At 34.7% G+C, this 13,327-nt stretch overlaps 4 protein-coding genes across 7 annotated transcripts; 3 read left to right on the forward strand and 1 right to left on the reverse strand.

The window, feature by feature from the left end:
• The first annotated feature begins 795 nt into the window (after nucleotides 1-795).
• On the forward strand, nucleotides 796-3,125 carry LOC120160534 (polyubiquitin-like). 3 transcript variants are annotated; one of them, XM_039170943.1, is made up of 3 exons: nucleotides 796-896; nucleotides 1,551-1,730; nucleotides 1,959-3,125. In XM_039170943.1, exons 2-3 carry the CDS (start codon nucleotides 1,551-1,553, stop codon nucleotides 2,922-2,924), a joined length of 1,146 nt encoding a protein of 381 aa, XP_039026874.1. In that variant the 5' UTR covers nucleotides 796-896; the 3' UTR covers nucleotides 2,925-3,125. The 3 variants fall into 3 exon arrangements, with proteins under 3 accessions (XP_039026874.1, XP_039026875.1, XP_039026873.1); XM_039170944.1 differs by having other exon boundaries at nucleotides 1,551-1,598; nucleotides 1,827-3,125; XM_039170942.1 differs by having other exon boundaries at nucleotides 1,551-3,125.
• Nucleotides 3,126-5,205: 2,080 nt separating this feature from the next.
• On the reverse strand, nucleotides 5,206-5,670 carry LOC120160637 (2S sulfur-rich seed storage protein 2-like). The gene has a single exon (XM_039171002.1). It carries the CDS (start codon nucleotides 5,668-5,670, stop codon nucleotides 5,206-5,208), a length of 465 nt encoding a protein of 154 aa, XP_039026933.1.
• Nucleotides 5,671-8,641: 2,971 nt separating this feature from the next.
• On the forward strand, nucleotides 8,642-9,231 carry LOC120160402 (MYB-like transcription factor ETC1). The gene is made up of 3 exons (XM_039170817.1): nucleotides 8,642-8,913; nucleotides 8,986-9,073; nucleotides 9,142-9,231. Exons 1-3 carry the CDS (start codon nucleotides 8,862-8,864, stop codon nucleotides 9,227-9,229), a joined length of 228 nt encoding a protein of 75 aa, XP_039026748.1. The 5' UTR covers nucleotides 8,642-8,861; the 3' UTR covers nucleotides 9,230-9,231.
• A 655-nt stretch (nucleotides 9,232-9,886) lies between these two features.
• On the forward strand, nucleotides 9,887-11,442 carry LOC120160359 (protein translation factor SUI1 homolog 2-like). 2 transcript variants are annotated; one of them, XM_039170784.1, is made up of 5 exons: nucleotides 9,887-9,983; nucleotides 10,696-10,779; nucleotides 10,873-11,078; nucleotides 11,176-11,229; nucleotides 11,341-11,442. In XM_039170784.1, the coding sequence occupies exons 1-5, from the start codon at nucleotides 9,902-9,904 to the stop codon at nucleotides 11,383-11,385; spliced, it is 471 nt and encodes a 156-aa protein (XP_039026715.1). In that variant the 5' UTR covers nucleotides 9,887-9,901; the 3' UTR covers nucleotides 11,386-11,442. The 2 variants fall into 2 exon arrangements, with proteins under 2 accessions (XP_039026715.1, XP_039026716.1); XM_039170785.1 differs by having other exon boundaries at nucleotides 9,929-10,062.
• Nucleotides 11,443-13,327: the final 1,885 nt, after the last annotated feature.

Here is a 13,327-nt window from a genome sequence, read left to right on the forward strand (position 1 = left end):
TAATTTTGATAAAATATATACATATTTTTAATAGTATGAAGTGATTATATGATAATATATTTAAATTCAATATCCTAAAGGAGAACAATACTCCCTCAAATTATAAAATATACTCAAAAGATTCAATAAAAACATAATTTTTTGGAAAAATAATATACTTAAAAAGAAAGATGAATTAAATAAATAATAAAATTAATGATTATATAAAGATCAAAACCACGTCACTATGCACCGTTGAAACATCTCAAATTTCTTAAATAATCAGCAAGCATCCTGACATCTCTTATTTTGTTTCAACGTTCATTATTCTCCTAATTTTGTTATTAGCAAGTCTTAATTTTATATTATTGAAATAGTTTTAAAATTTTAACTTAAAACTAAATAGTTTAAATAATAGTAAAATTTTATTTATTTTGATCAAAATTATTAATGAATGATAATTTTTTTTATTTTTTAATATATAAAATTAAATATATTATTTTTTTGGGTACATAAATGAAGTTGTTAGGTTGGATTTGTTTGTATTAGTTTTGATCCAAAATATTAATGAATTATAAATTTCATTTTATTTAAATTTATTTATAAAATAAGACATTTTTAAAAGCCAAAAACGGCAGCGTCCAAAATACCTTTCTTTAAAATATCACCGTCAAAGGAAAACACCAATTTTAGCGTGTAATCCATGCCAACCGAAATTCTATCTAACACGTGGCTTCATATCCTTCACTAATTTCCCCCTACTTTTCTATTAAGTCGGCAATGTTCCCTTATAAATCAATCATCTTTTTCCTCCATTCTCACATCAAAATCAAAAAGCCCAAATCTAATCTCTCCTCGTCTAATAATTTTTTGGTCAAAGCTCTCGATTCCAATTCTCTCTCTCTCTCCATCGAAAGGTAATTATCCTATTGTTTTCATTCATTTCCCCTTTTTCGGTTCTTGATTTCTTATTGTTGTCGAATTTTGATAGATTTTAGTTTGTTTTATTTAGGGTTTTGGTTTGGATTACTTAATCAATTCGTCAATTCCGAGATAAAATTTTAGAATCTGTTTGTAAAAAAGTAATATTTTTTTTCGAATTCAATACCATTAATTCACTTTGTTTTGCCTGTTTAATTTACTGTAGAAGTGTTTCATCGTTTATTGCCGATATTTCTTTAGGGTCTGATTATAATTGAACTTGGTATCTTTCTTTTGATTGGAAGTTTTCTTATGTGATTGTTTGGTTGATCATAACCGTGTGATCTAGTTGGTAGGTTGGACTATTATGATAGTTATTGTTCATGTTCTTTGATTTGCATTGAATGAAACAATACTGTTGATTTTGATTTTCGATTGATTTATAAATTATTCATTAATTTATATTTTTTTATATGCGTACATGCCAAGATGCAATAGTTTTGTAGAATTTTAGATGTAGGTATGATCTATGCCAAATTCAATCTTTGGAACTTCTGCTTTTTTTGGGGGGGGGTGAAAGTTATAATTTTGTTCAAGCAAAGGATGTTGGGAAATATAAAGTAATTCTGAGTTTCTTGTCGACATAACAGATGCAGATCTTTGTGAAAACTCTTACCGGTAAGACCATCACCCTGGAGGTGGAAAGCTCAGACACAATTGATAATGTCAAGGCCAAGATCCAGGATAAGGAAGGGATCCCTCCCGACCAACAGAGGCTTATCTTTGCTGGAAAACAGCTTGAGGATGGCCGTACACTTGCTGATTACAACATCCAAAAGGAGTCTACCCTTCACCTTGTCCTTCGGCTCAGGGGTGGTATGCAGATCTTTGTAAAAACCCTTACTGGAAAGACAATTACTCTGGAGGTGGAAAGCTCCGACACAATCGATAATGTCAAGGCCAAGATCCAAGACAAGGAAGGGATTCCTCCAGACCAACAGAGGCTTATATTTGCTGGTAAACAACTGGAGGATGGCCGCACCCTTGCTGACTACAACATCCAGAAAGAGTCTACCCTGCACCTTGTCCTTCGTCTCAGGGGTGGCATGCAGATCTTTGTGAAAACCCTTACCGGCAAGACAATCACTCTTGAGGTGGAGAGCTCCGACACAATTGATAATGTGAAGGCTAAGATTCAGGACAAGGAGGGCATCCCACCGGACCAGCAGAGGTTAATTTTTGCTGGGAAACAGCTTGAAGATGGTAGGACCCTAGCAGACTATAACATTCAAAAGGAGTCTACCCTCCACTTGGTGTTGCGTCTCCGAGGCGGCATGCAAATTTTTGTGAAGACTCTTACAGGAAAGACTATTACCTTGGAAGTTGAGAGTTCAGATACAATTGACAATGTGAAAGCTAAGATCCAGGACAAGGAGGGGATTCCACCAGATCAACAGAGGCTGATCTTCGCTGGCAAGCAGCTGGAGGATGGTAGGACACTTGCTGATTATAATATTCAGAAAGAGTCAACCCTCCACTTGGTCCTCCGTCTGCGGGGTGGGATGCAGATTTTTGTGAAAACCTTGACCGGTAAGACCATTACATTGGAGGTGGAGAGCTCTGACACAATTGATAACGTTAAGGCCAAAATCCAGGATAAGGAGGGAATCCCACCTGACCAGCAGAGGTTGATCTTTGCCGGAAAGCAGCTTGAGGACGGGAGGACTCTTGCTGACTATAACATTCAGAAGGAGTCAACCCTACATTTGGTCTTGCGCCTTAGAGGAGGGATGCAGATATTTGTCAAGACCTTGACTGGAAAAACCATCACCCTGGAGGTTGAGAGCTCGGACACAATTGACAATGTGAAAGCAAAGATCCAGGACAAGGAGGGGATTCCCCCAGATCAGCAGAGGTTGATCTTTGCTGGGAAGCAGTTGGAGGATGGTCGAACTCTTGCTGATTATAACATCCAGAAGGAGTCCACTCTGCACCTTGTCCTTCGCCTCCGTGGTGGTTACTGATTTGGGTTCTGGTACTGAACTGCCTTTGATGTCTAATATAATATGCCTTCGAACTTTTATGTGTTCTGCCGTTGGTGGAATTCGATGTCTCTTTTAAGACCTTATGTTTTGTTGGTTTGTGATGTTTGAAGTGGTTTTGATAAACCACATCTCAGTTACTATATTAAAATAAAGCTTGGCATTGCTCTAAAATTCCCGTTCTGCGCGTTTACTTTCATGTTCTTGTAATTTGTGTTTAGAGTTCAATATATAATCCTGCTGGGCAAGTTATTGTTCTTTAACCAAAATTAAACCAGATCAGAAACTTTTTCATAAACATTTAGCAAAGGTACACTCGATGATGTGCTTTATTACAAGAAAGCTAGTCAACCCATAGTTGGGGAGACATTTAACATTTATCCTTCAGCATTTTAGATGTGGCGATGGTTCTTTAGAGACCGTAGCGAGATGGAAAATGATACCCAGGCTCCATATAACATTTAGACATAATTTTCTCAGCGGCCTCATACAACTCTTGCATCTCTTCTCTTCCCATCTGTCCTTTCATCTGTTGCGTTGCCGCGTGTTGTAGACTGGGGCTTCTGCATTGGTTATCCAGCTTCTCTATTTGCCAGCAACATTAGTCAAGGTGCCTGCTGCATTGTCTATGCACTGTTCATCCATGTATCTCTTGCAGTCCTTAAGATGGTCTTGCTCTCTTATCTGCTCTTGGCAGCTGCTCTGTGATTGCCTAGATGGACTCCATGTGTTTTCCTCCTCGTCAACTGTCACAGTTGTGATGGAAGCATGGGCGACTAACAAAACTATGCACTGTTCATCCATGTAACTCTTGCAGTCCTTAAGATGGTCTTGCTCTCTTATCTGCTCTTGGCAGCTGCTCTGTGATTTTGCCTAGATGGCCTCCATTTGTTTTCCTCCTCGTCAACTGTCAAAGTTGTGATGGAAGCATGGGCGACTAACAAATGAGGGCGAAGGTGGCCAAGTACTGTAAGCTTTGCCATTGTTGATATACAGGTAAGTGGGATATATTTGGTTATAGGTTTTGATTTTGAGAAACAGGGTGGGGAGTGATGGCAATTTCTAGGAGAGCTTGAGCCTTTGCACGGAGAATACGTGGAATGGTGGAAGTAACAGGTTGTTTAATTTTGGCATGCAGAAATGGACAGATTTTGTTCGTTTGGTTATGCAAATGCCTTACTGTGATCTGCAGTTCTGGCGCTCTCCCTTTCTCTCTCATGTATGCAGACTTGTTCACATCTGAATGGATATGGTTTTGAGTTAATTTTCTTTATATTGGGCCAGCTGAAGCATGTCATAGTAATTGCAGAAACTTCTAATTTGGGGCTGTTAGTCTCTATCTATTGACATTGTCTCTCTTTGTACCATGAGAACTTTAATCAAAGAAAAACAGTTTGTTCCGACTTTAATATGAGAACTTAACGTAGTCTAAATATTTCAGAAAGAAAGAGCTCCAAAAGTTTGAACTTTGTTAGCATCTATTCTTCACTAAATCAAGCACTGGTGACAAATTTGATGCACATGCATTATTACCAAAATGGTTGCTTTTTCTACTTATTCTCGGTTGTGATCTTTGTTTCAGAATTGTTTCTTACTACTGACAATAATGTGTCAAGTTCAGCGTATCATTAACATAACTTTCATCTTTGAATGCTAAAATCCAGAGTTCAACTTGGTGGATTTGGTTTCTCGTCCAGACTAGTTTAGAAGAAAATGAAGCTGCCACCAAGTAGATTGAGCAGGCTAACAATGAAGTCATTCCAGCTAGCACAAAAGTGTTTCACCTATATCAATGCCACCTATATCAGAAAAAAATTCAGATCAGTTCATTAAGGTATAAGTTCTCAGTTTATTCTGTTTGTCATGGTAAAAGGTTTATCATCATCTCTAAATGATATGCGTTCTGCCGTTGAAGTAGCAAAACCCTCTATTAGACGTCTTTTTAAGACCTTATCTTTTGTTGGTGTTCGAAGTGGTTAGATAACTACATTTCAGTTACCATATTAAATAAAGCTTGATATTGCTCTAAAATTCCCCTTCTTTAGTACATTTACTTTCATGTTCTTGTAATTTGTGTTTGTAATTCAATATATAATCATAGGCAAGTTATTGTTCTTTAACCAAAATTAAGGTTGCAAAGAGAGATATTAAACCAGATCAGAAATTTTTTCATAAACATTTAACAAAAGTGCCCACGATGATGAGCTTTATTATAAGAAAAGCTAGTCACCCCATAGTCGGGGAGACATTTAACATTTATTCTTCAGCAATTTAGCTGCGGATTTGGTCCTTCAGACCCTGTCGCGAGATGGAAATCACACCTCCTAGGCTCCTTATCACATTTAGACATAATTTTCTCAGCAGCCTCGTACAACTCTTGCATCTCTTCTGTTTCCATTTGCCCTTTCATTTGTTGCATCGCGGCATGTTTTAGACCGGGGCATCGGCATTGGTTATCCATCTTCTCGAGCTGCCAGCAGCAAGAGTCAAGGTACCCGCTGCATTGTCTATTGAGCCTGCTTCTACCACCACCACACTGTTCCTCCATATATTTCTGGCAGTCCTGGAGATGGTCTTGCTCCCTTATCTGCTCTTGACATCTGCTCTGTGATTGCCTAGACGGCCTCCATGTGCTTCCGTCCTCGTTGACCGTCACAGTTGTGATCGAAGCATGGGCGATGAACAAAACGAGGACGAAGGTGGCTAAGTAGACTGCGAGCTTTGCCATTGTTGAATTTACAGGTAAGTGGGATATATTTGGTTATAGGTTTTGATGGTGAGAAACACAGGGAGGGGAGTGATGGCAATTTATAGGCGATTTTGAACACCTGCATGGCGAATACGTGGAATGGTGGAAGTAACACGTAGTTTAATTTTGGCATGCAAAAATGGACATTTTTGTTCGTCTGGTTATGCAAGTGCCTTATTGTGATCTGTTGTTCTTATGGCTCTCTCCCTTCCTCTCTCATGTATCATGTATGCAGAAATGTAATGATAAGAAAAAAAGTTTACTTGAAATTTCATACGTGTGATTAACGTGAATTGTATATAGAATGTAATGATATGTTTATTGTTTGTTAAATATTAGTAATTGTTATACCTTCGAAATTTGTTCTTCTGCAAATTACTACTTCACCTAATGGAATCTTCGGATGCACTAGCCAGCTCTATTGATATTCCTTTTGGCCGACCATCACCTCTTGATAAGATCATTGACGAACTCAAAAGATTTATCAAGACCAAATCTATTAATTGACGCTTATATTTATTTACCATGAGAATACAGATAAGGATCATTATGTAATCTAATAATATTAGTTGATTACTGTTATATTTATAGTTGTTGCCAGCACCTTGCATGTTTCTCAAATTTATAGGGTGAGATATTTGTTTTTGAGGTCATCAACAATGAGCCTAAAGCGTTACCAATAATCTCTACAAGACCAGTGTCCCTCCCTCTGCAGGGCGAATACGTGGAATGGTGGAAGTAAAACGTTGTTTAATTGTGGCATGCAGAAAGGACGGATTTTCTTTTCGTCTGGTGTATGTAAACTGCTTTGCTTTGTTGAGACCTGTAAGCATGTAAGGTTTTGAGTTGATTTATATTTTCTCCTAAAGTAATTTCGTGCTCGTACGCTCGACACCTTAGCAGGTGTCTCGAGTTTGATTTTCTTTCAACAAACAACGTTTATCTCATTCTTTATAGCAATTCTATGGTCACACGTGTGATATCTTATTAGAGGGTTTTATATTTCTAAAGATGATTTTTTGAGATCTTCTAGCTTATGTTAATGTGTGATTATTATTATGTATAGACAATACCTAGATAAGATCTCTGATAGGCCCACATAACGTGTCTGAACAAAATCTAAAATTTAAGTATCAGATTGTTGAATTTGTCAATCTACAAATAATTATGATGATCTTACGACTGACACACGCTCTCAAGACACTATGAATATCCTCTTAACACGGCTACAGTGGGTGGAACCCCTTCTACCCACTTCACCTCTGTATATCTTATCTTTTTCTTCCTCACGAACACTTCCCTTTTATACAATAACATCATTTATCTCATTTTTATAGTGATTTGATGGTCACATGTGTCATATCTTATTAGAGGGTGTTATATCTTTAAAGATAGTTTTTGGAGATCACCTAGCTTCCGTCAAGGTCCGACGATTATTGTGCACAAACAAGACTTAAAATAAGATCTCTAAATCACGTGGTTTGTTAGAACAAAATCCAAAATCTAAGAACAATATCCACCTAGCCTATTGATATGCAAATAGATATGATGTCCCTACAACTAACACACGCACTAAAGACCCCTATAAATATCTCTTAACACGATTAAAGGGGTCTAGAACCCCTTCTACCCACGTCGCCTTTGTACGTCGCCTTTGTATCTTCCTCATCTCATTTTCTTTCTCATGAACGCTTTTCTTTTATTCAAGAACAACAGCCTGCGATTAGGGATGCGCACTCAACCCGAACCCGACCTGATCGGGTCGGTTTTTTTTTAAAAAAATCGAGTTCAGGTCGGGTCGGGTTCGGGTTTAGGGTGAAAAATATCCGACCCGAAAAATATATAATTTTACCTTATATGTTTAGGAATAATTACAATAATACCCCAATATATATAATTTTTTCAATTAAATCACTGTTTTTATTGAATAAAAATAATTTTTTTATTATTTCGGGTCGGGTTGGGTTTTTAAGTCATATATTCAGGTCGGGTCGGGTGAAATCTTGTTTTGGTCGGGTCGGGTTTTGGGTGGAGGCTCCCTTGTTCTCGGGTCAAGTCGGGTGAACCAAAAACCCGACCCATGCCCATCGCTACCTGCGATCGACGTTCTCTCATCGACTGTGACTCTTCACTCAAATTAAAAAGAGTGAATCGTCTACGATTGACGGACCCAACTTATTCCCGTTAAGAGTGGGCATATATTTATTTAAAAATAATGATATACAACTGTGCCAACCCAGATGCAATTAGTGATTTAATGAATAACGATATAAGGACCTAAATGGAAGTATTCTTTAGCAATGATGATTGAGATGAAAGTTTTCAATTTCACTTACTAAAGTGGAAAGTACCTACAAATTTAATAAACATTAGTGTAATGAATCCTTTTTTGTTGGGTTATAACAAAATTAAATAAATACAGGTAGCATATGTCTATCATATACAGAATGATGTCATGTGAGCTACTCACTTTTTTTCCCCCAAAAAAGGAAAACAACTTTTTTTCTGCAATGCAAGCATGCTTGTGATGGTGGGTCCTCAACCCTGAGTCCTGATGCATACTTTTATTAGTACCACACTACATTTCTGGTACCCCCAACAAAATAATCCTTCTGTTTTGTTCATCTTTAGAATTTCAAGCCTTGGGTGTTGATTTCCAGGTCTATACTTTTAAGTTTAATGGGTAAGTGTCAAATGAGACTCGAATCAAAAGTTTAATCAACTCGATTTGCTGTGAAAATAAAGTTCCGGATTGATTCATTTGATTGAATATTCAAAAGTATTTTTGACAATAATTAAGACATAAATCACCAAGAGCATCATCAGAGTAGAATCTGCAGAAGATTGCAGATGAACTGCAGATGAAAATATTTATAAACCCTTCAATCTTTCCGGATGTACAACCTTTGAGCTTAAAGTGTATGTGTTGGTCCAAAAAACTTTATCAGTAATTTAACATTACATTTCCACCTAACATATACCATCACCAAACTCCATATTCTATTTGCCCAACTAACATTCTATTTTTCCCAACTAACATATAGGAGAATGTTTTTTTTTTCTTTCTCTTTAGTCACATCTGAACTGGAGACAGTATTTAAATGACCTTCTTAACATACCCAAACTCATACATTCTCTTCTGCTCCAACTTCTTTGACTGGAATTAATAAATGGCTGAATCAGAACATTCTTCTAGTGAAAATGCATCCATTGACACCATAGGTAAGAAACCTAGGCCATGTTTTTTTATTTACTGTTGAGATTTTCTTCTGCATCATTACTTCTTTTCCCCAGATGAGCACAATAAACAAGATTCTGAACTGGAGTTCTCAGATGATGAGGAAACGCTGATAATCAGGATGTTTAATTTGGTTGGAGAAAGGTAAATCTTCCGTGTATTAGTTTATCTTAACAATTTGTATGTGAATATAATACGTTGAGATGTATCAGGTGGAGTCTGATTGCTGGGAGAATTCCTGGAAGAACAGCTGAGGAAATTGAGAAGTATTGGAACACAAGATACTCGACAAGCCAGTGAAATACATTCTGAGATTTTGCTCAACTTTGATTTGTAGTCTGTGGAAATTGATTGGTGTTAGCCTAGACGGCAGGATTAATGAATTAATTACTATGTTTGTTGTAATATAGGAGTATTGTTTTGTCTTGTTAATCTTGCTTAAAACTTAATCCTTTTTTGCTACGTTTCGTGCATGGATCCCATGCATTCAACATTCTAGTTGATGGAAATGAGATATTTCTTTTCATTCAAGTTGCAACTAGTTGATGGGATTAGCATCAATGAATGAATAGAAAAATACTCATATTTTTTTGCCTTACTTTATAGGATTATTAAAAATAAATTGAGTAATTCAAATATGCATCGTATTAGAATATTCAATAGATATGAACCTATCAAGTGAACTTAGTAATTAAAGAAAATGTTATTCTCCTTAAATATCATGGTTTTGAGCAATTACATCAAGTATGTGTGTGCATTGTTAATACTTAAATAAAGATGACAACAACAATAATATTTTCGAACGAAAAATCACCTAAAAATGTCAAAAACGACCAAAAAAAGGGACTACTGGTGTTGTTTACCCTCAATTTCTTGTGAAAAATTCTACTCCTTCCCTTTCATTTTAACGACTCCATTACCCTAATCATTAACACCACACGTCTCATCCTCTTCCGGAAATTCCATAATAAAATGATTCTTTTAATTAGTAAGTTATTTCCTTTCAATTTCCTCTCCACCCAACACGAAAAAACATCGTGGACCCGATTTTCAGGTTTAATTCTTCTCCTTTTTGTTCACTCTAATAACCCAAATCACATTTCGCCAGAAAATCCCTAAAATCCTTGGATCTGGTAACTTTTCTCCTAAGCTTCTTCAATTTATCCTCCAAATGTTTCTTTTTATAATGCTTTTGTGGGTTAAAGATCAATCTTTTTATCGTCCATTTGTTGATAAGACTTTTCTGATCGTTGGCTTTGTCTATATAATCAATAATTGGTGTATCAATTCTTAATATTCAATTTAAATTAGAGAAGAATTTGTTTTGCCTGAAAGAAAGGAAGCAAATTTGTGATTGCAGGTTATCTTTTTTCTGATTTTCTGGGAATTTTTTTGTTCATCCTTGTTTGTAATTAGATGAGTTTGAAAAATAATAAAATTCTTAGGCATAAATATCAAAACTATACATGAACATTTCTGCAATTTTGCATATCAAGCTTTAATTTGTTTAATTTTCACAAAATTGAAGTTCATGTGTAACATTGCACGACTACCAAACAATGTTCAGGTGTAGTTTTGATATTTATCTCAAATTAAAGTTATTGTCTGGTTTGATAATGTGCTGGTCAGGATTAATTACAATGGTTTTTAAGAAGAGGAGGTAGCTAAGAAAATATGTTTTGTGATGGCTAAATATTGCTTGTTTCTCTTTGGTGATATGAGATATAAAGTCGAATTTCGATGTGGTTATTTCTTTACTTCTTTAGGTTCGAGCTTGTGGTTGTCAGGCCTCTTTGATCAACTAAGTTTCATGTCTGATCCCGACGTGGTCCAAATTCCTAGTGCCTTTGGTATGTCTGGATCATAACTTACTCGAATACACTATTTTTTTCATTGTCATCGATAATCTGGGTTTAACTCGTCTTTTATGTTTGTTGTGGTAGATCCCTTTGCTGATGCAAATGCTGAGGACTCGGGTGCCGTCGCAAAGGACTACGTGCACATTCGTATTCAGCAGCGGAATGGTCGGAAAAGCCTGACAACTGTACAGGGGTTGAAGAAAGAATTCAGCTACAACAAGATACTCAAAGACCTCAAGAAGGAGTTTTGCTGCAATGGCACTGTGGTTCAGGACCCTGAATTAGGCCAGGTGTGTGTAACTGTCACCCTTTTAAGCAATTATCAACATCGAAATCCATTGTTGGTCCCCAATGATCGATTTTGTTACATTTTCCATTTATGGTCAGGTTATTCAACTTCAAGGCGACCAGCGTAAGAACGTATCTACCTTCCTTGTTCAGGTAATTGTTATTGGTTCATGGAATGTTAGATTTCTTAGGTGTCGTTGAGCAAACCGGTGCAGTGTGGAGTTCCAAGTTCCTAAATGTCATCATCTTCGTTTTTCTTACCAGGCCGGCATTGTGAAGAAGGAAAACATCAAAATCCATGGTTTCTAAGTTGCAGATGCTTAAAGTTTCCGGCTAAGGTCACTCATCCCGCGTCGAAGCAGGAGATACTAACTGATTTGGGATAATATCTACTAGTGTTATATCGTCTTCATGTTGGTTTGATAACATACTATCTGCATATTGTGTCCCGTGTGCTTCCCGGTTCACCGGATTCTGTAATATTGGATGATTATGAACTCAATGGAATTTCAGACTATTTTCAAATTAAGAATGAAATATATACGTAATTATACTTAAAAATTTCCTTAAAATGAAAAAAAACTAAACGCGTAACGTATAAAATATACATAAATAATTTAGTAATGAGTGTCAATCTATATGATTTGAGAAACTTTTTAATTCGATAAAATAACTTTATTTTTATTATATTCTAATTTGACATTGATAAATAATTAAAAAATAGTAATATAATATTGAAACAATCAAACTCGATAATAATTTGATAAATTGAAAATAGTGAATATCCTAAATCTATTTTTTTTTCTTTTAGTATATTACTAATTGGTATGTGATAATAACAAAAATAATGAATTACCTGCAAATTTAACGAAATGTTATTAATATAATTTTTATATTATCTTATCTGTTCTCACCACTGGATGAATTGCTGAATACCCAATCAAGGAATCTCATACAATTGTAAATTGCTCATATGGTAGCTGTCGCAACCGGTTTTCGTCCGGACACAAAATATTTATTTGGCGGGAAAAGTGATGTGAATAAATGGTTTTGAAAATAATTTGAGAGTCGCCATCGGCCTTTTGGGTTAGGTAGGTCGAATACCTAAAAAAAATCTTTTAAAAGAGTTTTTAAGAAAACATCAATTAAAAGATAAACTGATATGCGTTTTAACCAAAAAATTCATTCTTTTTAATGATAAAAAGGGATTCATGATCAGTTACGTTTAGGGAAGGATTAGCACCCCTACAATGCCCAAAATTGGTACTTTTTAATTATAAATTGTCTCTATTATTAGAAATTTAAAAATTCAAAATATATTTAATTTATAATCCTATTATTTCAAAATTATAATTATGAGAAAAAAGAAAAAAATAATTTATATATATTTATAAATAAAATATTTATTTATTTAGAAATATCAGAAAAGGACTTCTAGGTGCCTTAAGACAGCTCTTTTCTTCAATATTAATAAATATTAATTTAATAATTTAAATAAAATTAAATTATAATTTTTTATAATATTTAATTTTAAAATACCAGAATAGGACATCCAGTTGTATTAAGACTGCCCTTTTCTTCGATATTGAAAAATAAATATTAAAATATGATAAAAATAATTTATGTAAAAAAATATAAATTATTATTTATTATATATATATTTATATGACTATATAATAATAATAAAAATAATATTTAAATATATATAAACAAGTAAAATTAAAACAATAAAAATACAATTAGAACTATATATTTAAAAGCAGTAAAATAAATGAAACTATTTAAAATTAGTGACTAAATTATAATAAAATTAAAATTAAATACCTAATTCATAATTAATTATTTAAAATTATAGGGATTAAACATGCCATTTTCCTTATTTATTAATTTGGTGACTAAAATGTAATTATATAAAATTCGAATATCAGATTAAAATAAATTAAAAATATATACTCAGGATTAAAATATTATTTATTAAAATTAAAGGATTAAATCAGTAATTTATCTAAAATATTTATAATTACGGTTAAGGGCAAAAATATAAATAAATAAAATTTAGAGACCAAATTAAAAGGATTATAAATTTAATTTAGTGACTAAAATGTAAGAATTACAAGTTAAAGGACTGCGGACGGGATTTAACCCTTAGTTAATTACACAAATAGCCCTCCCCGAAACGACGTCGTTCGGGAAGGGCTATTTAAAGCCCAAAACCGGCTGGCCCGAAGGGCCAGCTCTCATTTCCTTTCTT

This window comes from Hibiscus syriacus, unplaced genomic scaffold (genome assembly GCF_006381635.1).
Source record: "Hibiscus syriacus cultivar Baekdansim isolate YM2019G1 unplaced genomic scaffold, ASM638163v2 tig00111392_pilon, whole genome shotgun sequence".
NCBI lineage: Eukaryota > Viridiplantae > Streptophyta > Magnoliopsida > Malvales > Malvaceae > Hibiscus > Hibiscus syriacus.

Bases quoted from the DNA above. Each gene is read 5' to 3' on its own strand.
- LOC120160637 (XM_039171002.1), bottom strand. From the start codon at position 5,670: ATGGCAAAGCTCGCAGTCTACTTAGCCACCTTCGTCCTCGTTTTGTTC.
- LOC120160402 (XM_039170817.1), top strand. From the start codon at position 8,862: ATGGCTGAATCAGAACATTCTTCTAGTGAAAATGCATCCATTGACACC. The intron at 8,914-8,985 runs GTAAGAAACCTA...TCTTTTCCCCAG, and splicing joins TGCATCCATTGACACCATAG to ATGAGCACAATAAACAAGAT. The intron at 9,074-9,141 runs GTAAATCTTCCG...GAGATGTATCAG, and splicing joins TTTAATTTGGTTGGAGAAAG to GTGGAGTCTGATTGCTGGGA.
- LOC120160534 (XM_039170942.1), top strand. From the start codon at position 1,551: ATGCAGATCTTTGTGAAAACTCTTACCGGTAAGACCATCACCCTGGAG.
- LOC120160359 (XM_039170784.1), top strand. From the start codon at position 9,902: ATGATTCTTTTAATTAGTAAGTTATTTCCTTTCAATTTCCTCTCCACC. The intron at 9,984-10,695 runs GTTTAATTCTTC...TTACTTCTTTAG, and splicing joins ATCGTGGACCCGATTTTCAG to GTTCGAGCTTGTGGTTGTCA. The intron at 11,079-11,175 runs GTGTGTGTAACT...ATTTATGGTCAG, and splicing joins AGGACCCTGAATTAGGCCAG to GTTATTCAACTTCAAGGCGA.